The 23,416-nt window shown below is 44.9% G+C and overlaps 1 protein-coding gene across 1 annotated transcript in view; it reads right to left on the reverse strand.

Moving 5' to 3' along the window:
- The window catches only part of BRF1 (BRF1, RNA polymerase III transcription initiation factor subunit), a 162,416-nt gene extending 139,301 nt beyond the window's left edge, over positions 1–23,115 (reverse strand). Inside the window, exons 1-2 of the mRNA XM_026039205.1 lie at positions 22,929–23,115; positions 12,327–12,407 (exon numbers count right to left, since the gene is read on the reverse strand). Of these exons, the coding sequence (XP_025894990.1) occupies positions 12,327–12,407; positions 22,929–23,115 (268 nt within the window). The remainder of the gene's footprint in view (positions 1–12,326; positions 12,408–22,928) is intronic.
- Positions 23,116–23,416: the final 301 nt, after the last annotated feature.

A 23,416-nucleotide genomic window follows, 5' to 3' on the forward strand; every position in this document is an offset into this window, starting at 1 on the left:
AGTCACTCACCTTTTCACTTAGTTTATCTGGTGTTTGCTTGAGTGCTTTGTTACAAGGGTACAAAGGCTTTCAGCCGGCACGATTACAGCCAGGCTTCTAAATTTGTATTTTGGATCCTGAGCAGCAACAGGGAGCAATGAGCTCCTGCTGACGTCCAGAGGCAGGTTAACAGCACGCCTCAGCAGCGGCTTTAAGCACCCTCAGCCCAGGGTTGGGGTGTATTGAATAAATCCTATTGAATAATAATTAATAGAATAAATTCTATTAAAACCACAATCAAAGAAAAAAACCACTGTTTAAGCAACAAAATAAATTCCTGTTTGAAGTGTTATATTAGGAAATTCTGTGCAAAATCATAGTAACAGTAATACTTTGAGGAGGGTTATCCCTTTGACAACCTTTCCCCCCACTCCAATTATTTAACCTTCCCTCAGTTTTACCTATGTGGTTGATATTTTCTAGGCTTGGGCTCTGTTCATTAGTAATTCAATGTCTATAAGATCCAAAAATGAGTCAGTTACTTCAGTACAAAAAGACAATAAAAAAAAATCTTCACCTTAAGGAAAGACTTGCATCTTTAAACCCATGACTTCCCATTCCATAGCTTATCTAAAAATAGCCACTTATATAAAGCCTTAAGAAACAAGTAACTTTCTTTGTAACTCTGTATAACTTTAGAGGAAAAAAACATGACTGTATTTTACGTGTAGTTTTTCTAAGTAGGGGAACATAATAAACTCAATGAATACACTAAAGAAGTCTTGCTTTACGTGCCCAACTTTTTATTTTAGGGGTGGTGGCAACGGGGGTAAAGCCTGTTCCTGCAGCAGGCTGCAGTTCWGGCTTTTCAAAATTTGGGAAGTTGAATTAAACGCCCTTCAAGAAACAGGTTTTCCTCCCCACTTCCAGAGAGGTCATCACTTCACTCTTCTGCGGTAACTGTGCGTGACCTTCCTCATCGCGCGGCGCATGACTTTATAAGCCAGCTCCTCACCCAAGAAGAGATCACCTCGACAGTAATCCAGGTACCTCCTACCCATCACACAGCTCCTGAATCCTCCTCCGTGTCAGTTCTGGACCAGAGACAGGTAAAAACAAAAAACATGGATGTCATGGATTTCACTTAGGACACTTAACTAATGATGAAAGGCTCAGTTCTGAAGCACAGCTCTGTGCTGGGCAAGGGAGCACAGAGAACACGTTCTCCTTCCACCAGCTCCTCCCAYCAAGTTATAAGTATCCACGTATCCAAGTATCCACGACAATGGCATTTTCTTTCAGGATTAAAACTTATTTTGGAAAGTGAAATGTGAAACAGCACCACCTGGTGATCTTAGCTGTACCAGTATTTAAGGCATGCTCGACAATAAGGCACGGTTGTATGGGTAAAAAAAAAAAACCAGATTTTCATTCTGGTCACGTATAATTTAGAAATTCTTCAATTAAAATACATGCAATTCATGTCAGCAAATAGTAACATTTTGTGATCCTATTAAAAAAAAGAACAAAAGGCTTCAGCTGTAATGTTAGCCACGTTCTGCTTACAAGAGGGAAGGCTCTTGACACAGCAACTGCCAATTTAGTAAAATTCAGAAATTCATTCAAATGTTTTAACACATCAAGTTAACGAACTGTTTGTTTAAAGGTGCATTGCACTGTTTATTCAGCTGAGAACCCACCTTGGAATTAGCATCAGTCAAGCTTAGGTTATGAAAATCACTTAAAAATATCAGCCCCAATATCACGTATCCCATACAGTGTGATGCTCCACACGATCAGAATTGGCATTTTGGTTCCTGTGCACTAAGCATTTTCCCCACTGCTCCAGCAAAACAGCAAAGAGCAAGTACCAGCACACAGCTGAAAACCATCCCGAGGGATCTCGAGATGGAAACTGCTCCCTAAAGCCCCGGACAGAGACAGCAGAGCTGTGAGAGCAGCGTGTGGGGACGGGAGCCACAGGGGCCTGCAGCACCTCAAGCAGAGAGCCTCCATCCAGCAGCAGGCAGTGCGCTCAACAGCGCCCAAAGGGGGTGGAAAAACCTATTATTATTATTCAAAAATAACATTATGATTTAAAAATAATATTATTTATCATTTTAAGGGCGCCTCGCAACACATTTGCGCATGAAACATCTCCCACCGCGAGGCTGCCATGTGCGTCTAGCGTGGGCCACCGGTTCAGGGATGGTGGAGAGGAGCCTGCTGGCCCATTTTCAAGGACAGCCCATGGTGGTGGGAAAGACCAGTTGATTAAGGGTCAGGCTTGTCCTCACGTGCATAAAAACCCAGCAGAGTCTCCCCTTCGTAACTGCAGGCTCTGCAAAAACGTGCAGTCCATCTGCTGTGTTTTGTGGCACGGGCTTGTGGGCTCGGAGACGGAGACAGTGTCAGAAGCCTCTCCCAAGTCTGTTGTGCCCGAGGGTGCTACCATACATACAAAAAAGCAAACGCTCCAAGGTATCTGTCACAAGACCTCTTATTTATTTGGTGAGGCGCAATACCTACATATTTTCAATGCATAAAATATAGGACTAGGTGCTACCAGAGGACTCAGTGTTAAAAAGAAACAATCATCCCTTCCCACTCATGTCCTGAGTTCTAATGCCTGTGGAACGACACACACATTTCAAACATCAGCTGCAAACGTTTCCAAAACCAGGGCTATGTCACACTGCAGAAAACGTCACCTTCAACAAGTGTTCCCTGCTAGCCAGAACGTCCCCAAAAGCTCTAAAAGCTCCATATGAGAAGGCATCTTATGCAAAGCAATGTTACTTAGAATAACCTCATCAAGAAATAAGCTGCATTTCAGGTATTGTTTCTAGTTATAGTCCTATATAGGAGGCTCCTAGCCCTATTTTCACCATGCTTTGAAGCTTTGTCTCTTTTAAGGACATTCACTGCACACCAACATTGGAGCACACATCTAGGGCTCTAAAAAGAAAGGATTCCTCCATTGATGGGAGCTTTGCTAGACTTCAAAAAATATCACTTTATGATTTAGAGCAGTAATAGTTTTGTACCTGATGCAAGAAAGAAGCACTGTATTCAGCTTGGATATAGCCTAAATGACAGGGAGCATTTTAGAAACAAGTCACTGGCAAGAAAATGCTAAGGCAAGTTGTATGAATGGCATATACTACTTTATTATCAAAAAATAAATAAGAGCAGCAGTTACACAGAAATAAAGTCAAAACTGTGCTATCTAAAATATATTTTACATTGTCTGACATACTTTCAGAGCTGAAATGACTTATTTCAGAAGCTTGTTTCAAGAAACAGATCACCAGCAAAGAAGTTTATAGACATTATTGGAGTGGGGGTGATGAGGGAGAGAAGCAGTTACCTATTTTCTGTCACTGTGCACAAATGGGAGGATTGTCAGACCTATTAATATCCGAGTTCATCTCGTTATGAATGGTACTATAAAAAGCAASTGTTTTAAAAAACATTAGCCCGCAAGCTAAACTGTCTTTACATAAAGGACTGCTCTCGAGAGAAATGACAGGTTCCAATTACCTGCACCAGGCTGCAGGGAGATCAGTCTCCATCAATGAATTCCACAAACGTGATATAGGTTGTCACGCAGAAAGAGAGATTGTCAAAGGCAACAGGAAAAAAAATATAAGGTAAAAGAAACCAAAAATTTAATATCTAAGTTGGAAATTTCACAAATGCATGGAGGACTATAAGCAACTTCTTTATTGGCTTGTGAAAAAAGCCAGGATTTGTGCTTTCCTTGGCACAACAGTTTTCTCCCCCAYAGCTGCCCAGTGAATGCAGAGACAGAACAGAGATGGGACAGAACACAGGGCACAGGAACCATGAAAGACACCTTCAAGTTAGGGTCATGATCAGGCCAGTCTGAAGTAGCTGAATGTGCAAGTCATTTCTGTTATTATCTAAGATAACAGAAATTATCTGTTAACTTATTTGAAATGAGATTGCCCTTTCTTTCCTCTATTTTTTTTTCAGCTCCAAGGACAATCTCTAAATGAAACACAGATCTGCCCAGGTCCAGCTTCAGACTAAACCAACACCTTAAAGTCCTTTTTCTATTTTTTCCCCTTTTTCTGGCTAAACAAACACAAGAACTGCATAAGGAAGCAGAGCAAAGCCTTGCTYACCCGCACAGTTCAACAGAGTGAGATTTGTGCTCCAAGATGCAGTTACTGCTGTGGCAAAACTCAACCTGCATGTTGGCTCCAGCAGGTCCTAATCGGCCCTTGCATCRCGGCTCCCCTGTGACAGAACCACCGTGAGGACAACCCAGACCGTCCCCGTGCCCAGATGGCCCTGCGAGCGGTTCCGAGTCACCCGCTTCATTCACACCCTATCAAAACACAGTCCAACAAAGCTGGGCATCACTTAAGGCAAGAGAAAAAAAATTAAATTCAAGTGGGAATTAACTGCCAACACATAATCAAAATGCAGTCCCCAATCAGCTGGTGAACCTGTTTGGTCTTTTACTGTAATAACCTAAGATCAGGTTGCACGGGATCTCAGGAGTCACCTGAGGAAGACAAGAGCATCCACATGCTGGAGGAGAAGCTGCAAGCAGGACAGACAGACCAAGGGCACCTCAGATGCCTCCAAAAGAAACTCCAAGGGTCCAGAGCACCAGAGAAGCCGGCAAGAAAGGCATCAATCTGCCGCTTTTACCCAAACTCTTGGGCTATCTTCTGCTAAGCAAGGGGAAGAGCTCAGGCTGCCGTTTGCTGGTGGGGGATGTTGTGTTCAATGAACAGTTTCTTTGTCTGTCTCTAAGCTGCACTGACTAGCGGCAGCACCAAACACATGGTGTCACGTGTAAGCTCCTGAGATGCTCAGAAGATGGGCCCACAGCTGCATTTTCCAGCTCAGAGGCAGCGCGAGAGTGGAGGAAGAGGAAGGCCAGTCGCTACGAGACTTGCGCAAGCCCGAGAAGCGCAGACGTCCAAGGCGTTGGGAACAAGCAGGGCAGCTTAATGACATGAGCTAAATCCCCTGCTAGGCTGTTCTGGCAAAAGCAATCACAGACGTGAAAGGACAAACAAGTCCAGGAAAACCTTCCTACTGAAGCGATTTGTCAAAGACATTCACATACAAGAAAAAAAATAAACAAACATCCCAATTTACAGTTTTTGTTTTCCTTTCTCAGCTCATTCCAGCCATCTCTTAGCGTAAGGGTTCTCAGCATACCTTGGTGACAGCTTCCCAATTTCCACTTTTATTTTGTATTTCCTCTCACCAATCTTTGACCACAGAACAGGAGGAATATTTTTACATGCTGACTGTCAAAAAGAGTTAATTCCTCAAGGAATATTAGCGAGGTGGGGAGGAGAGGGAACAGCTCTGCAAATCAATTCTGGAGCACTTTCCATGGAAAAGGAAGCGCAAAGAAGGTCAAGAGACACTTGTGCAAGAATTTTATGTGCAAGTGCCAGGGCCAGGACTCAGCTTTGGTTCAGCAGGAGCTGCCGAGGGCAGACGTGCAGGAGACAAGGAGGGAAAGCCRTGAGTGCCCTCGGAAGGGGGAAGCCTGAACTTGCTACCATGCGAGATGGCAGAACAGCAGGGTGCAACTGAGTAGTTCACTTTGGGCCACGTTAGGTCTACGTCAACAAGGAGATAGACACACACACACAGAGATGCTGATTTATCACCTTATCTTCAGAGATGAGCACCTGAGCTTAGTCAATCTAGACTTCATTTCAGGGAGTGAAGAGAACCAGGCACTTGAGAATGAGTCATCTAACTCGCTTTTGGCTGGAATTAATCATACCCCGAAACTGTCTGCCTCTGTGCAGAGACCCTGAAGGGAGCTTAGGATGACTAGTTCACACAGACATGTAGAATGTGCCAATTAAATCCCACCCTAGCTCAAACCATGACATGGGACTCGACGGAAAAAGATATGTCAGGTATGAGGAAAATTTCTCGAGGAAAAAATTGAGATTGCATCTGAAACAGCAACAACAAATTTAAAAGAAAGAAAAACAGAGGATTAGACACCCATATCCTCCTCAAGAGGAGGAGGAAAAAAGCTAATGGATTGAATGGAAAGATGAAGAAGATCAATCAGACAAAGAAGTTGATAACAATAACAAAGGAATCGCTAGGGACAAAGCAGCAGACAGATCAAAGAGGATAAGATTGAAGCAATGGTCTAGCTAGAAGAATAAGTCCTTCAAAGCCTTACTGAATAAAAAAATTAAGGAGGATACAAGACAGATCCAGCAAAGGAAAGCTTTAAGAAACGATTGTTTAAGAAATGAAGGAGGAAAAAAAATAACCACATGAAGTAGTTGGACACAAAGCAAAGACTGGTCTGAGATGGGAGGACYGGGATGAACATTTACCCCAAAAAAAACAAAAGCAGAAAAGACAAGAAAATAGCAAGAGATGAGACTAGAAGTTTTGTTACTGAAGTCATAGCCAGATAATATATAGCCGATAAGGGGGGRAAAAGGTGATACCCAGCAAGGGAAACAAACGGGAATATTGCAAAGTCTGCACAGCCTCCCTGGGGATCGCTGACACGGGGCTGGCTAGTTCAAACACCCAGTCAGGTCGTGGACGATCACAGGCTCTTCAGGAAGCGACAGGGAACCTCATGCAAAGAAACCACTTCAACACAGGAGGCTGTCCTGTGAAACGAGCGAAGGCCAGAAAGGAGTCAATGGGCTGGAGGAGAGGGGAGGCCAACACGCTGGTGAGCAGCTGCCACAGAGCACCTGGTCAAGAAGACGAGCCCTCCTTCAGATAGCGGGAAGACACCCCAGCTCTCGAGGGGAACTCCAATCACCCCAGCACCCACCAGAAAGGGAATCAAATGGAGCAGAGGCAACACAAGGGACTTCCAGGATGCATCAGGAACAGTTTTTTGACACAGGTGCTAGACAAAATGACTAGAAGATCAACTATTCCCTAGAGAAGAGCATAGTGGAGGATGTCAAGTTTGACATCAGGCTCGGTTACAGCCACTCTGAGATGAATTTAAGATCCTACAGGCTGGAAGAAGGCGAGTAGCTCAATGACAACGCAGGGTTTCACAACAGATGCTCCAATGTGTTCAGAGAAGCAGAAAGCAGAACCTCTGGGATGCTCCTGTAAAAGGCAAAGGGGCCAGGAGAGTCGATTAACAATCTCCTCACTGCATAACAGCAGCCCATGCTGACGGGCAGGASAGGACACAAGACCAGCCTGGCTTCACAGCAGCTCATGGCCTTCCTGAGTCTTCACTGGCAATGCCAGTTCCAAGGCCTCCRAGGCCCCCAGGTCTACTGGCAGAGTTTGAGGGAATCGAGTACTGTCTATTGAAACAATAAACTGGGCAGGGGACTACTTAAGCAAGTCCAGGGATACATCTGAGACAGAATCTCAGGCAACAGCACAGGCTGGGGACTGCTGGAAACCCTGCGTGGGGAAGCAGGAGCTGCGCAGAAGAGGATCCAGAGTCCTCACACAGAAAGATGAGCATGAGTCAGCAGCAGCTCTCATCACTGCAGGCCAGTCACTGCACACTGGGTGCAGCGAGGAGCTTGAGGGAAGCAATTACTACCCTCTACTCTGCTCTTAACACTACATTTAGAGGAGAGTGAGCCCAGTTCAGGATCCACCTACAGAAGAAAGGCATTGAAATACTGCAGCAAGTCCAGGCGCCAAGACCATTAGGAGGCTGAAGCCCACGACTTCAAGCTGAGAGCTGAGTTTATTCAGTCTTGAGAAGAAAAGTCGGAGGGGGATCTCTTGCTGCCACCTTCAACTATTCAGTGGAAAATAATACAGAAGATGCAGTCAGAATTGTCAGAAACCCACAGCAAAGGATAAGGGGCCACACAGTCAAGTTTCAGCAAAATAACTAAATGCAAGGAAAAAAAAAAAAAAAACCCAACAACTTCTCAAGGAGGGTGGTCAAACATTAGGGCAGGTTGCCCAGAGTGACCACATCACATCCGTCTTGGAGATACTCAGAGCTCAAATACACCAGGCCCCAAGCAACTCTGAGCAACTTCAAAGCCTCCAGGCTCTCAGTGTGGATCTCCAGAGTTGCATCCCAATCTGAATTATTCTCTGCTCCCTTGTAGTTTTCTTTTTGTTAAATAAAGGTATGTTCTCTATTTCTGTTCCCTGGATACATCTAGTCTTTGTGTATACTTTATAATCCTGGCGCAGTTCACATTGCATAGTCCTGGTAGGAAGCATAATCAGTCATAACAAACCAGATAGGAAATTAGTGATGGCAACACAGGTTTGAAATTAAGCAAATTGTTTAAAAGCAAGCAGTCAAAATATATTTTAATGAACATCTTCAGTAATGCTGTTCCATTTAGGATATAAACTACTGCTAGCTACGCTTTGGTATTTAAGAGGATTGAAAGAAAATACACATACTCATTTAAAAGAATGATTAAAAACACAGCACAACCGTTCAGAAACTGGATTAAGCTAAACATAGCTGCAATCTTCAAACTTCGTTTTAACCAAATTTAAATGKCTGTAACTGAAGCTTTTAAGTTATAAACATGCCAATGATTCCTTCCCTTCTCACTTTTCTTTTTAGCCACTGAATACTCTATTGAAAGTATCAGCGCTCCAAGTCAAGAACAACTCACTTGTAACTACGAATCTGACATGGATATAGTGAGAGCAGATTGTCTGCAAGGGAACAAGAATAAACCAGCTATTTAGAGAGATTATGTAATGTAGTTCGGAGCTGTAAAATAAGATTTAAAGACACAGTTCTGAATTTCTGCACTCCAAATACCTCTTTAAAAGCTGGACAATAACAGGGCAGCTTGAAGAAGCTCAGAAAAAGAAAGAAGTCTTGTCAAAGGGACCGTCTCTGGGTTAATATCTAATTCCTGTTTCTCACAACTAACAGCACCACTTCAGGGGCTCTTTTGTCTAATCTTTTAAAGCCAAGCTGAAACACCTCTTTACATCATGTCACACAAATATTATATTAAAATGAATACTAAATGAACAAAAATAAACCATGATCCTGAACCTAAGTCCTGAACGTAACCAGTTAGCATAGCACAACACAACAGGGGGGGAAAAAAGTGATTATTGACACACACAACAGTACTAGGTCTTTCAGAGATAAACATTTTAACAAAGTGCAAATAAATAAAAAACACACTACAGCTAACTCGCAAACATCCATAATAAAGAAAGGCAGAGAATGCTAATTGCCGAGCACCACTGCATTATAAATAGCAAGGAAAAATACAGCAAAGTCTCACGTGAAAGAGAGACTAGTTCTGCGTATTGGACATACTTACACAAATCTGGAAACTAAAACCACCAGAGTTTGCCCATAGCTTTGTGTAGGTAATATAATAAATACCGGTGTGCAAAATTGTAACTTCATAGGAAAAATCAGAACTGTTAAGCAACTATTGGTGCTGGAGGTTTTAATTGTAATTTCTCCACTTAGAAAAGGAAGAAAAGACTGAGTTGTAAATTGCTACTTTTCGGTATTCTAACGAAAAACTTTCATCTCATTCAAAACACCCCTTAACTGCAAGCCTCAAAAAGCAGCCGCCTCACGAATGCAGCCAACCCAGATGCTGCACTAAGTGATGACGCCAGACACAGCGGGGCCAAATCACTTCCTTTTCACCCCGGCTGAAAAGGCAGACAATGCAGCAGAGGAGGATGCGGGCCAAACTACACAGGGGAGCAAGGGAAGGCAGGGGGAGGTTGTTGTTTGAGGGAGCGAGGGAAGGCAGGGGGGGGTTGTTGTTTGCTTCTCGAGAGCCCTGCTCTGCTGCTGGACTCTTCCCCGGGCGCTGTTGAGCCTGCAGGTTGCTGGCAGCGGCGCAGGGCGCTGTGATTCTGTGAGCGCTGCCAGCGCGCTCGGACCACACACACGGGCGCTCTCGGCGCTCCCCAGCGCTGCAGACAACCCCCGGAAGAGTCCTGGCTCCATCAGGCCTCCCACGGGCTCCGCTCCTTCCCTGCGGCTGGATGCAAGCAGGGCCTGCGCTGCAGAGGGAGGGCAACACGCAGCCCGGCCCCGAGAGCAGCTGCAGGAAGCTGATCTCCTAAAGCCCCTCCAAAACATACCCACAGCTTGTGCCTCACRGGAATCACAACAGCATTCCCACCCATTTTCAACTGGATAATTTGGAAATGCAAGTGTAACAGAACCTGAAAATAAAGCAATGATAAAATAAAAAGTGTGGCATTTTTTCTGATCAGATGGCATCCCAAGGACAACAACCCACTGGTCCACTACCAGTGCTCTTCAGTTTTGTTTAATAAACCCCATCCTTTTCCTTTAAGAGGTTCCTTTAGTAGGAACAGTAGGTTCCTTTAGCTCGCATTCAAATGAGATGAGTATTAACATAACCTCAAAATAATWGTAAAAAGCTACGCTCACGGGCACACAGTGACCAAGCAAGATTTTACAATTTCACTGCCACAGCTCAATTTGCAATTAAGAACCATGTTAAGCTCAAAATGTGATTAAATGCAGCAGACAATGAGCTCATTATCCAGTGGCAGAAAGAAGGGCCTCTCAAACACCAGTTGCACTACCTGAAACAGGAGCTGCTGTCGGACTGCAGCAGAACGTTGCTGAGTTGCTCCAAGACGAATGGGCAGGGTGACAAACACCTGGTAGCTGCAGAAATCACAGACCAAGTCCTTTAYATACGGGATAACCACAAAAGAGAGAAGAAAAACTGCAAAGAGCTTCCGACAGGTGTAGCTAAAAAGAAAATATATATATTTTCCCCATTTTAAAACTACTTTGAGAGAAATTTTCAACTTAAGCAACTATAATCTCTTTTCTACAACACTAATACACTTGTAAAGATTATTGTACATGGTTAGGAGGTCCTCAGAAAGCCAGTATGCACAAAACCTCTTGGGACAGAGGATGCTCAGATATAGTTCCCTTATTCATACAAGAAAGAAGCCATGTTTAGATTCAGGCACACCTAARCTGTGCTTAGTTGTAGTTACAGGTCAGGACAACGAGATGGAATTTCAAAGGATTCCAGCACTCCTAAAGCAAAAGGACAGTATTTTGTCCCCTCACWTTACTTTTCTACAACTAAAGACAAGGAATTGAATGGTCCTTAGGTGCAATAAGCCGATTTACTTTTAAAATGCCTGCACAAAATTAAGTTTGGAATTAAGTACTTTCACGCAATTACAACCACCATCAATTATAAAAGGCAATCTCAGAGTTTTACCCAACTGCTTTTACTGYTAAGAGTTTATACAGGCATTTTCAGAACTCCTAAGACAGTGATTTGAGGCAAGCACTGATACTTGCTCGCATAAAGTGTGAGCTTTACTCTGCCAAACAAGCAGGAAATGATACTATTCAGCACAAACAGCCAAATTAAGCAATCTGTATATAAATCAGCTGAATACAGCTCAGTAAAGCAATCTGCCTATATTTCAATTACACAAATCAATCTTGTCCTACAGTTTTCCAGGCATAATGTCAGCCAAGATTTTCTGTTCTCAAGGTGCACATGAAAGACTAATTGAGGGAAATTCATTTATTTAAAAAATAAACACTGTATCAGGAAAACCTATCTGCATCCCTTGGTTAACTACATGGCAGCTTTTCAGTCTTTGACATGACAGTCCATCAGCTGTCATGTCCAAAAGTCATGAAACGGGAGTATTAATCAACTAAAAAGTGACATCCCCTGCCCATTGATATGAGTAATAGCAGTTGAAACTGGAAGACCACTCTGTATCTGGAATTAAAGTGAATAAATTAAGGTGGTTTTAAGAGTGCGCATTTGCAGATCTCAGCTAAAATGTATATAATCAAAACATTTATTTAAAAATTCTCTGGACACYAGGGTCTTTTTTTCCATTCTTTTCTCTCTGTTCAGCTACTGATTAGTAAGCATGGAATTACTATGAGGTGTGCATAAATGTATGCATTTTCTTCCTACTGTGCAGCATACAAATAAAGCATTTGGACACTTATACCTGAAAATAAACATAAGTAAAGTCCTACACGGATCCTGAAAAATTATAAAATAAAAAGCYACAGTAAGTTACCAGATAATTAAAAAGGTGAAATAGGCACCTCAACCTTGAAAAGCCCTTTCCCACTATGATATTACTGTCAGCTGCCATTACCCCTTGTCAGCCAGCGATCTGACCTCATAAATCAGGTGTAACAACCAAATGAGAGCACAAGCTAAAAATCAGCACGAGGCAGACCTGTCCACTCACCAATGAGTGGCCTGCCAAGGATCTGAGGTCACATTCAAAACTAAAAATTAATTGCAATCAATTGTATTAAAAATAAAATTWAAAAAGTCACATCAACAAGTTTAAAGTGTTAAACCAGTACCATTCTGCAGAGTTTGTGCTCGTGACTCCTTTCCCAGGTTGGCATGGAATCCTCCTCCTAAAGTTGGTGTTTTGCCTGCACCTATGAGGAGAGAGAGACAGACATGTCAAAGGCAATAACTGAATTTAAACATCAAAGGAAACCTTACTGCGCCGCTCTACTCGGTGTCTGCACAATTTACAACATGCCAAATTACATTAAGGGCAAGTGAGCTGCTTGAGGGCCTTAAAACACCATGTACAAACCCCATGGGGTTTCATTCCTCTTTGGAATGCCATGGAAAATACTTGGCACCACAACTCTCCCACTGTCAGCTTCAAAGCACAGCAGTGTGGCACCTCTTACTTTGAGCCAAACATTAAAATCAATATTGTAAAATCCTCCTCGAAGTAAAGGAGGAAACAATAGCTTGGTTGCCTTTTTTTTTTTTTTATTTTTATTTTATTTTTTTATTTCTCCAGTCTGGAGAATATTCAATACCAAATTTTAATAGCTAATTATTGGCATTGCAGAGCATAACACACGGTTACCATTCAGTGATGACTGTTGCCTCATACATAAGTAACACACACTGCAAAATAACTYGAGTTTAACATTAGGCACACACTGCAGCTTAGGCTACAAAAACTGCAAGTCTGGGACTGCTATGTTTATATCTTGGAAGGTTAGAGACTAAATTAGAGTTGTAAATGAGTATAAATGAGAGGCTGGTCCATGCACCAGTGGCAGCGCTGAGCAGCCTGAATGCAGGGAGCCCTCTGGGAGTCAGTGGAGCTACTCGGGCAATGAATGAGGCAGAACAGGGAATTCTACTGCTAAGGACAGGAATAGCCTCTCACTAAAGCAGAAGGATTTTTAAAAAAATAATAATAATAATAACAATAATCAGACTACCTCGAGCAGGGTATCAGAATCTACCAGCTTAGCAGCCATTGAGACCAAGAAACTAAATTGTAGAGGATTGAAAACAAGTAATTTGTTAGTAATTGGACTTCTGCTTGATTTCAGTAGTCTGCTCTTCAGAGTAAGAAAAATAACCTCTTGTTCGCTATCAGGCTTACAGTTTCTCTGAAGTTCCTGTGTCTCCGTTCACTCTCCATATATATAAAACACACACAGTGGTAGTAGAGTCTTATATACATCTTCTCACAGAATCACAAAGCGGTTGAGGTTGGAAGGGACCTCTAGAGATYAYCCAGTCCAACCCCCTGCTCCAGCAGGGACACTCAGAGCACGGAGCGGCATCCAGGCGGGTTGGGAAGATCTCCAGAGAAGGAGACTCCACAGCCTCCCTGGGCAGCCTGTGCCAGGGCTCGGGCACCCTCACAGGGAAGAAGTTCTTCCTCACATGCAGATGGAATTTCCTGTGTTTCAGCTTGTACCATCTTCTTCTTCATATACCAATCTTATACTCCCTATCTTCTTCAKTAGAAGACCTGATTTTAGAAACGCTTTGTCCCACCCTTCCATTTTTTTCCCTTTTAAGGTTTGCTTTACCACAGGCTACCTCAGTTCCCTAACGTACAGCAGGAGACCCGGCCCTGAAGCGCCCACGGAGCTTCCAGCAGCCGGAGSCGGGCAGGCCCGGGCGGCAGTGCTCGCCGCAGGCCGCGGCCTCACGTTCACAGAGCCACCATGAGGTGACCAGCCACCCCCAGGCCCACCGCGGTACCAACCCTACCTCCTGCTACACCAGCACCCTGAACCCTATCGGACCCTTGCCACAAAACAGCCACATGACTCGTTCACAAGTTCCTCTCTCACTAACAAGCTTATCAAAACGATATAACGCCTTCCACAAAAGAGTTTAGCTTACTCAGAAGATGAAATCGTGATAAAATAAAAAGAACAGGCTGAGATTTCAGGGTTTTTTGCTTATTGAAAGATTATTTTTAAATCAGATGTGAAGAATTGKTTTTTTTATTAGACGTGAAGGTATCACATGATAGATACTAAGTTATACTAGGCGTAATGTTATGTTAGGCATAAAATTCATTTCTGAGATATGCAGTTGGTAGCAGACACTAGCAGATCTATCTCAGAGGCAAATTCTATCAGATTTGATGCACCTGTTTCTCAGCATGTTAACAGGAAAGACTCTACATCTTGAATAAGAATGTGCAGTAAAAGCAGCAAATAAAGTCAGAAGTCTGGGGCTAATGCAGAAAAGCAACTAACGGAAGATGGGTAGTGGGAATAGCAGTGCACCTTATGGATTTTGTTTTCCTCTGAACCAAGGAACATGTAAAGATGGGGCATGAAACTTCACCTACACTGCAGTTCTAGTTGTATCTGCATTTGAGAGGAGCAGCACCATCAGCATCCCTCCCTGCAAAATAAAACTGGAAAACTCCAGTCCTTTCTCCAGGGAAATATAGGATGAAAAGCTTCAATTTAGAAGTTAAAACATTTACAGATCCACTATAAAAGCTGTAAAGAATGCAGACTGCAGGAAAATAACTGTTTTATAACCAAAGTAAACTTGGCCATCTAATCCAAAAAGTTTAGTAAGATTCCTATTTAAATTATACCGTAAATGCCAAGAAGCAGAGCAGGTCAGTGTCACATGTACTTCATTCCTACARCAGCAAAAATATACACATACAATTAAATGTTTTTGGAACATACAAAACAAAATCTATAACTGAAAGAGTGCATATCTTCTCCTGCCAGCCAATTTTGCACATAAGGGAACAGATATGTGCACACCATAGCCAGATAAAATGCTAAGACTGAACAAATTATGTAGAAAAAAAAGTTTTAGACAATTCCACTGTAGTTGACTATCTATAAGCTTATCTTACCAGTCAAGGAGATTAATATACTGCCATGCCCACTACCCTGAGTTCAAAACTGCACAGTCTGAAAACCCATGTGTCCAAGGTTACACACAAAATTCAGCACTTCCCCAATTGACAGCTGGATAATCTGCAGTACTTCAGGCAAGGAACTGTAGCGGTCCCAAGAAGAGCATAGGAGTCCTGCAGTGCCAGGAGAAAAACACAACTCAACTCCGAGGCAAGATTGCCACCTTGAGGAGATCAGAAGGCAAGCAGAAAGCAAAGGGAAATCTAGTGCATCTCCCCAAAATAAATAGGGGATAGTAGTTTTTTTGCATGAAATAGATGAGTTTCCTCTCTTCCTCCCCAAGACAAGATAAATATGGATTTGTTTTGTACTCAGAAAAGCGAAAACCTAACAAAAAGTTTTAAAAGTGTTAGGCATTCTTCAGAATTTTCCCAAAGATCTACAAATCCCAAAGATCTATAAATAAACGTGCAGAACTCGTTTCTCTTTTACAACTTAATTACAACACAGTATAATTTTAACTTAACCACAAATCAGTCTCATCTCTAGAGAGCTGGACAACAGGTGAGGACAACTTTGATGTCATTATCATGATCCTCTGTTTCAGCAACAYAAATGAACACAAATTGAACAGAAATTTCAAACACCACGACTGCAATACCGTGAACAAGTCAAACCCCAATAAAGTTCTGCATTTGAAATCAATGCACTCTCACACCCCGAGATGCAACAATATAAAAGTAAACAAGTTCCCAAAGATAAACTAGAAAGTGAAATTTGACAAGGAGCTTCCATAAGCACACTTGAGAAGTGGAACGTACTGCAGTTTAATTAAAGGCTATGCTACATTGCAATGCCCTTGGCAAATTTAGAGTGTCCCTTTGGCATTTATCACACAAGTCACTCCGTGCACTGCAGTAAATGGCTTAAATTTTCTTTTTTGTTGCAAGTCCATTGTAACTGCAAGGAAGCTTCCCTTGATACACCAGAGTGCCCAGACATTTKAAACAGGCCACTAACAAATGCTGGGCAGCCCCTCACACCGGGAGCCGCRGCAGGTTCACCTGAACCTGAGAGGTCCCAGCTCCCAAGTCTCATTTCTTCCTACAAACCAGAGGCAGCAAATCACTTTACCCAAGCAACAACTTGTCCAGTAGATTCACTTCAGCACCTGGAGATCTCCTGAACACTTGGAGAGTCTTTATGTGCACACACCGCACAAGGGCCACAAGTCCAGGTTCACCTGAGCACACAGCAGTGCTTAAACTGCAGTGACATCCTCAGCGTCCCTCCCTTGCAGCCCTCTGCTTCTGTGACTGTCCGTGGAAGAGTTATCCCCCTCAAATGGCCCGGGCTACTCATCAGGAGCACATTGAAAGGCTCATGCATTGCTATATCTCCTCCTATATACACTAACGACTGCATAGTTTAAGTGAGAACTGACAAGCCGACATTTAGAGAAAACACACATTTGTAATTTAGTGTATTACATATTTTTATTGAAAGCCACAAAATAAAAATGTATTTTTCCTCATTAAAGGCTAATTTAATACTAATTTAAGCCACTCGGCCTGTTCARTCCCATATAGATGCACTGGTGACGAGCATTCGCACAGATCTCAGACACAGGAAAGTTCCATAAGGTAAGAAATCCACTTTGGCAGCCACTCCATAAATCCCCCTACTGAAGCTTTCCACAACACACATCAGACGATGACAAATCCTGCAGGCCTGGAGCTGACAAATGGCCCCCGTTCCACCAACTTGTCTTCTCCATCCCACAGTTCTGTCATCACAGTGACCATCTAAACACATTTCACTCTAGTAGGAAAATAGAGGATCAGAGTAACAACCTGGGAGCCCAACCACCTCTGCTTACCCACCAGGGACATTTTTATGACAGCCATCAGTAACTGAGCGCTACAGTTTTCTTCATATAACTACTTAACTCTTTCAATCAAGTCTAGTAGAGAAGGAAAGACAAGATCATCACCTCAACATACATTAGGGATCCTCCCTGACTGCTGCTATCTCAGCCTGGTTGACATTGGACTTCTGGAGGGCYATCACCCTTAGCATTATCTCTCTATATGCAGTCTCATGCAGACAAAAAAAAAAAAAAAATCTTCCTCCCCATTATGTGCATTACTTCTTTCCCTGCTATTTAGTTCCCTTTCTTTGGCAGTCCCTTATGAAGGTTTCAGAAAACTTCATGATGTTTCTGAAAGGCAACTAACAGGACTCTTGGTGTACACTCCACCTCTGTCAGATTACGGAGGTTTTTTCTTGTTACGCTTCTCCCTATTTTACAGACTGGCTCCTAGTTAAAAGCTTCTGCAGAGTAATTCTGATTTAAATTTTCACTAGAGATGCCACTGCAAACCTTCCAGCAACCCTCTCTTGAGCTGAGTAGGGCAGGGTGCCACGCAGGCCTTGGGCTCTGGAGGGGCCATGGGGGTCCCCAAGGCAGGACCCRTCCCCCACGGAGCAGGGCAGCTGGGGGCAGCCCCAGGCCTGGACATCGGGCACCTCCGCAGGAACAGGGCAGGGCAGGGCTGTCACCCATGGGCTGGGGCCAGATAAGGCCCCTGGCCGGGCAGGAGACTCCAGGCCCTTGAGAAAGAGATCGTTCTTCTTCCTGCACACAGAGTTCATTAAGAGGCAAGTTATCCAGACCACCCTATGGTTTGCTCCTAAAGAAGCTTCTCCAGACACCATTCCTCTCAATTAACTATCAAGCATTTGAAGACTATCTCRGAAACTAAAGAAGGATCCCAGGAACACACAAGCTCAGCATGCCTTGCAGTGCCACTTTCCCTTGCTTTATTATTTTCTCAGTTAGTTTTTCAGTTTGCCAGCAGACTGCTGGCAAGTCTGCCTTCCCAGAGGAGACCGTTCTCTGCTTCCATCAGTACTGGGTAGAAGCCCTAGATTCCCCCTTCTCAGCTTCATGAAACCAAACCCTGAGGAGCACTCTGGACCATCAAAGTCTGCATCACCTTGAGCTTGATGCTCACTCTTCAGTTTCACACTTACTTTTCAACCTCAGGGGACATACCCGTGGAAATAGTTCTCACAAGCTCCACCACAAGCCTAGGGGACTCCCATCAAGGCATAGGACAAGAGTGAGCAAAGATTTCTCTCTTTCCAAAAGCAGCATGCAGCACACAAGCTGCCCTTCTGCAGGAGGAGCAGTTAAAAACCCTGTGCAGACCATACAGGGATGCAGTGAGGTCCCTTCTCTCAGTGCAACTAGAGTGTAATGAAGGAGAGACACAGCCCAGCCTGACCTTCTAATGCAGTATTTCACTGCTGAGATACGTCCAAATGTTAGGGCTGTAAAGAGCCTGTTGTGAACTTAGGCATGAAGAGAAAAAACAGACTACATTTATTCTGATAAAGAGAATAAGCAACCTGAATTTGGCAAGAAGCCACAAAGAGCAACCTCTCAGTTTGATAAAGTGTGAACTAACCATCAGTTGTAAGGTGGATAGTTATTCTTCAAAAATAGGTTCACGTGGGCAAAGCACATTCCTCAAAAGTTTCCTCTGCAGGTAACAGTTATTTGGACCTCAAGTGTGCTTGACAATCCTTATCCAACAGTATCTGCACACTTCTCCAGAGTTAAACTAGCCAAGCTTAAAGAAAAAAACCTTGAGTAAAACTCTTACTCAGGGCCTTGACAAGCTTCAAGAAAATATCATGTCCAGACTTAAGTGTTGAGGCTAAATTCTTACCTAGTTCTGACCATCTGCAACAGAATTAAGGACTACAATTAACTGGATCAGTAYGGGGCCTATCAAAGCCTTTGCTTTGATCTCTTCATCAAAGCTTGATACCTCAAGCTCCACAAGAACTTTCCTACTAGGAGCTCAAAGGAAAGATGCRCAGTAGTCCCCTTCCAGGGCACAAGGTGGGAATCTCTTCCTCCTGAGGGGTTTCATCACCAGCTCATGATCAGCAGGTGATGGGTGCCTCAAAGGAGACCATCTCTCACTCCCGGACGTACAAAGACACCAGCAACAACCGTGGGATTAGGCTCACCCACAATAATCTTCACCATTCCCATCAGGGCAGTGGCTGTTGTTATGCTGAGACAACTAGGACTTGCACCTCCAAAGGGCTTCCAGGTWGGACTATATGGCCTCATTCTCCATTTGCTCATTTATATAAACACACCAGCCCACYTTATATCCATCAAATACCATCAGGGAAGATTTCACAGCCACATTACCAAGTCCTGCACAAGCAACTTAATAAAACCTTCCTCTATATAAAACTTTGTGTTGTATTCTGTATTTCTGGACACCTTATTGAAGACTTGCTCACAGTAATGTGTATTTCTACTACTGATTGTTGATCTCTTTATAAGAAATCAGTAGATCAACAGTTTTAACCAAGCTTCTTCAAGAGAGAACACACTACTGTCAACATCGGGGAATTTCACACTCATCACTCGCCAAAACACAAGGTGCAAGAAACAGGTATTAACACTACAGGACTTCGGTCTTCAGATTCTTGGACAGGTTTGAAAAGAACTGCCAGAACTCTGAAAGGCATCTCTGTAGCTCTCTGAAGAGCACAGTCTTCCTCTATGGAGCCACAAGATCGTCTAATCATTTTTGAACCTGCAAACTTTTAACATTCCCAACTTAGGATTCAAACTTTTTAAAAGTGTTCTGAAAAAAATACCTTCTTTTGCTCCTGCAAGCTTTAAAGCAATCTAGCTGTCAGCTTTGCTAGCCCTTTCTAGACTTGGCATTATGAGGTACTGAACAAAYTGCTCATTCTTGCCACAATAGTCAAGATTTTACAGACCTCTACCACATCCCCAGTCAATTATCCTTTTGTCCACCTGAATCAGTTGAGTCTATTTAGCCACTCATCACTGAGAAGCTCTCAAAGAAGTCCTCCTCTTGATCATCTCCAGATGATGTCTCTTGTTTCCTCTCTGGAGARGATGTCTCTCAAGAGACATCTCTGGAAGAATAGATGAGAACTGTACACAGTAYTTAGTTGCAGTCAGCACTGTAGACTAGTGCTGTCATAGTCTTTTCTTGATTAACTTCTAACCTTCCCCTTTCTTTGCATTGAGAATGATCATTGGCCTAAAGGTTTTTAAGGAGTTATCCAATCAAGCTAAGTATCTTTTCTGGGTGACACCACTCAGCCCAGAGACCCCATCCCTTGTCTGCTGGAGAGGAATGATCCCAGTTCCCATAGGGATGGGGAATCCCAYGTGCTGGGTAGCAACCCAGACACTAACAGCAAGAGGTCCCTCTCYAGTATTTATTTCCCCAACTAACTTAGTGTACAAGCCTCCCTACTGCACCATTCACCCACTCTGTAGTCATCAGACAGCACAGACGGAAACTGCAAGAGTTTGGGGGGATTCACAGATTCACAGAATATTTAAGGTTGGAAGGGACCTCTRSAGATCATCTAGTCCAACCTTCCTGCTCAAGCAGGSACACCYASAGCATGTGRCAMAGGGTGGCATCCAGGCGGGTTTTGAAAACCTCCAGAGTAGGAGACTTTTAGTCTCCTCCAAGATCCTTAGTAGGATCTTGCAAGGTTTGTTGTACAACCAGGAAATCTGCACTCCTCAGACACAAAAAGCCCCATTCACGTCAGGGCTTCTCAGTTCCCAGCCAGACGACCCTTCACACCCTGCAAAACCTAAACAGCCTTTTCCAAGACCCCCTCCCCGACTGCCTGAGAGAGGGGGTGTCGAGAGAGAGCACCCCGGGGCCTGCACATGGACACAGGGACTCTCCACACAGCCAGGGCTGCCTCGAGCACCAGGCTCAGCCCTGCCGAGAGCCTTAGCCCAAGGCAATCCGCATACGGGGGATCTCTCGGAGCCACGGGCCGAAACAGCCTGCAGGTGACAGGAAAAGGGGCAAAGGTGTTCAAGACAGGTAACTTTAATAGAAACCTGCTCACATTCAACCAAAAGATTCACTGAAAGCTACACGTGACCTGAAAACATTGCTTTCAGCAAATGTGTGCTTTCTGATTGAAGGAAATACACATTCCTTTGGAAAGTCTCCAGCCAGCACAAYATTCAGACACAAACCCTGTCCTGCTTATATGGGAAAGGACTTCTCCTACTCTGCCCCTCTACGAAGCCATAAATTAGTGCCATATAAGCATAAGAGACAAGTATATACCATGAAGACGCTTTTATTCTAGAAAGAAACCATCTTTTCAGATTAYCTTAAATTAAATGAGGCAAAAAATGATTCAGTATACAACAGAAAAAGAAAAAGCTGTTTGGAACATGAAGAATTATACCAATATAAATCACCCATGCTACATTTTGCTTAATATTCAATGCATGAAATAGGGTTTTCACTCATCCTTCCAATAAGTTAGCAAATGTACAAGCAACAATGTTTTTGAAAGTCCTGTTGTACCATTTCCACAGGCAATTCTCTGCAGCACACACACATACATTCATTAATGTACACAGGGACTCATTATGGCACAATGTGAACAGCACTGGCAGCCCTGTCTTATGCCAGTCAGATAAAGCCCGTGTACGAATGGCAATAGGTGCTGCCTACAATCATATCTTCACTTCCACACACCCACCTACCCTCACGGTGCTTATCTGCCTTCAAGGGTGCAAAAGCTATCTTCCAGAGTAATACACGGTAAGTAACCAATTACACAAGAACAAGGAATTACAGAGAATCCATGGCAAACAAGGACTCAATAGCTGCACCTCAAGGCTTGTACAAAACGGATAAAGTCCCATTTATCCAAAAACAGATAAAGAAACTTCAAGAAATTACTGTGCAATTCATCCTGCTGGAGAAGCACAATCTGAGCACGCTGCAGTTCCTCACTTCATTCCAATACAACTTTGCAGGGTAAATGCATCCCCAAAGGGAGCTCTAGCTTGCAAWCCACCTGCCCTGCATAGCGCTGCTTGGGTGTGAGGGGAAAAATAAGCAGCAGTAGAGGCCCTTGCAGAAGCATTCCCCACATCACCACGGGAGAGGGCCAAGGATGCAGCAGTCACTCGTAAGCAATAGATGAAAGCAAAGGCAGCGCTGCCCTGCATTGGCGGGCRGGCGAGCACAGCACCGGGCAGCATCACGGAGGGTAACCTGGTCTCCCCAGCCCCAATAAGCATCGGTGTCYCGTCCCCCCAAAACTGCTTGGTCCTTCGGTCCTACTTGTTCTACTGGCAAGCTCCTTCAGAAGGCTCATGCCTAGGCTTCWTACCTGGGTGTCTTTTTCCTTATTGCCCATCCTCTTTATCCTTGTCTTGACATGCATCTTCCCACCACATCCTTGTCCCCCAGCCCCCTTCCACACACAGCCCCGACCCCCTCCCAGGCAGCGAGGCCCCACACGGAGCCCCAGCCCCTCACGCGCTCATTCCCACCACGGAGCATCTCCCCGTCTTGCACAGCCTCCTTCCCCAAACATCCTGGCCTTCCCACACCATCCCCRCCCTCATCCCCCATGCACAGCACCCTTTCCCTGCACACACAACCGCCTCTTTCCCCATAACCAGTTTCTATCCCCCAGCACCTCAGAGTGGTTGTTCCTCCCCACAGCTCCCTCTCCCCCGCGCCCCATCCTTGGGTCTGCAGCTCCTACCACRGCACCTGCCCCCCACACAGGGCCTTCAGGCCCCCAGTCCATCCCCAGGAGCCTCCCCGCTCGCCCAGGCTCCTGCAGCTCCCTGCTCCGCACCCCAGCGGGGCCCTGTCCGTGTCCCCATGTCCCCCCGTGCGCCGGCCCCGCAGCCCCCACGCGCGGCCCGCCCGCGCTCACCGTCCAGCGACACGAACTGCCCCACGGCGGAGGAGCCGCCGCCGCTGTTCTCCACGAACTGCACCTCGGAGACGATGATGTTGTCCTCGAGCACGGAGCCGCAGCCCGTGCACACGGCGTCGCCGCGCGCCGCGTCCACCTCGATGTCCGAGCAGCCGCAGGCGGCGCACACCCGCCCGCCCGGCATGGCGGCCCCTCTCGCCGAGACCGCCGCCCGCTTCAGTTCGGCTCGCTGCTGCCCGGCCCGGCGCGGCGCGGCCCGCGCGGCGCCCGCAGGCCTCGCTCGCCGGCACCGGCACGGGGACGGGCAGGGGAGGCGCCGGCCGCGGCCTCCTCGGCCTCTCGCGAGACTCGCGCCCGCCCGCGGCCCGCCCTCCGCGCCGCCATGGCGGCCGCGCCGCCCTCCCCGCCGGGGAGCCGACATGGCGGCAGCTCTACCCTGCCCGCCGCTGCGTCAGCCCTGCTTAGCGCCCTGATTTCTCCTCTTT

This window comes from Nothoprocta perdicaria, unplaced genomic scaffold (genome assembly GCF_003342845.1).
Source record: "Nothoprocta perdicaria isolate Ctin4 unplaced genomic scaffold, notPer1 scaffold_223, whole genome shotgun sequence".
NCBI classification, from domain to species: domain Eukaryota; kingdom Metazoa; phylum Chordata; class Aves; order Tinamiformes; family Tinamidae; genus Nothoprocta; species Nothoprocta perdicaria.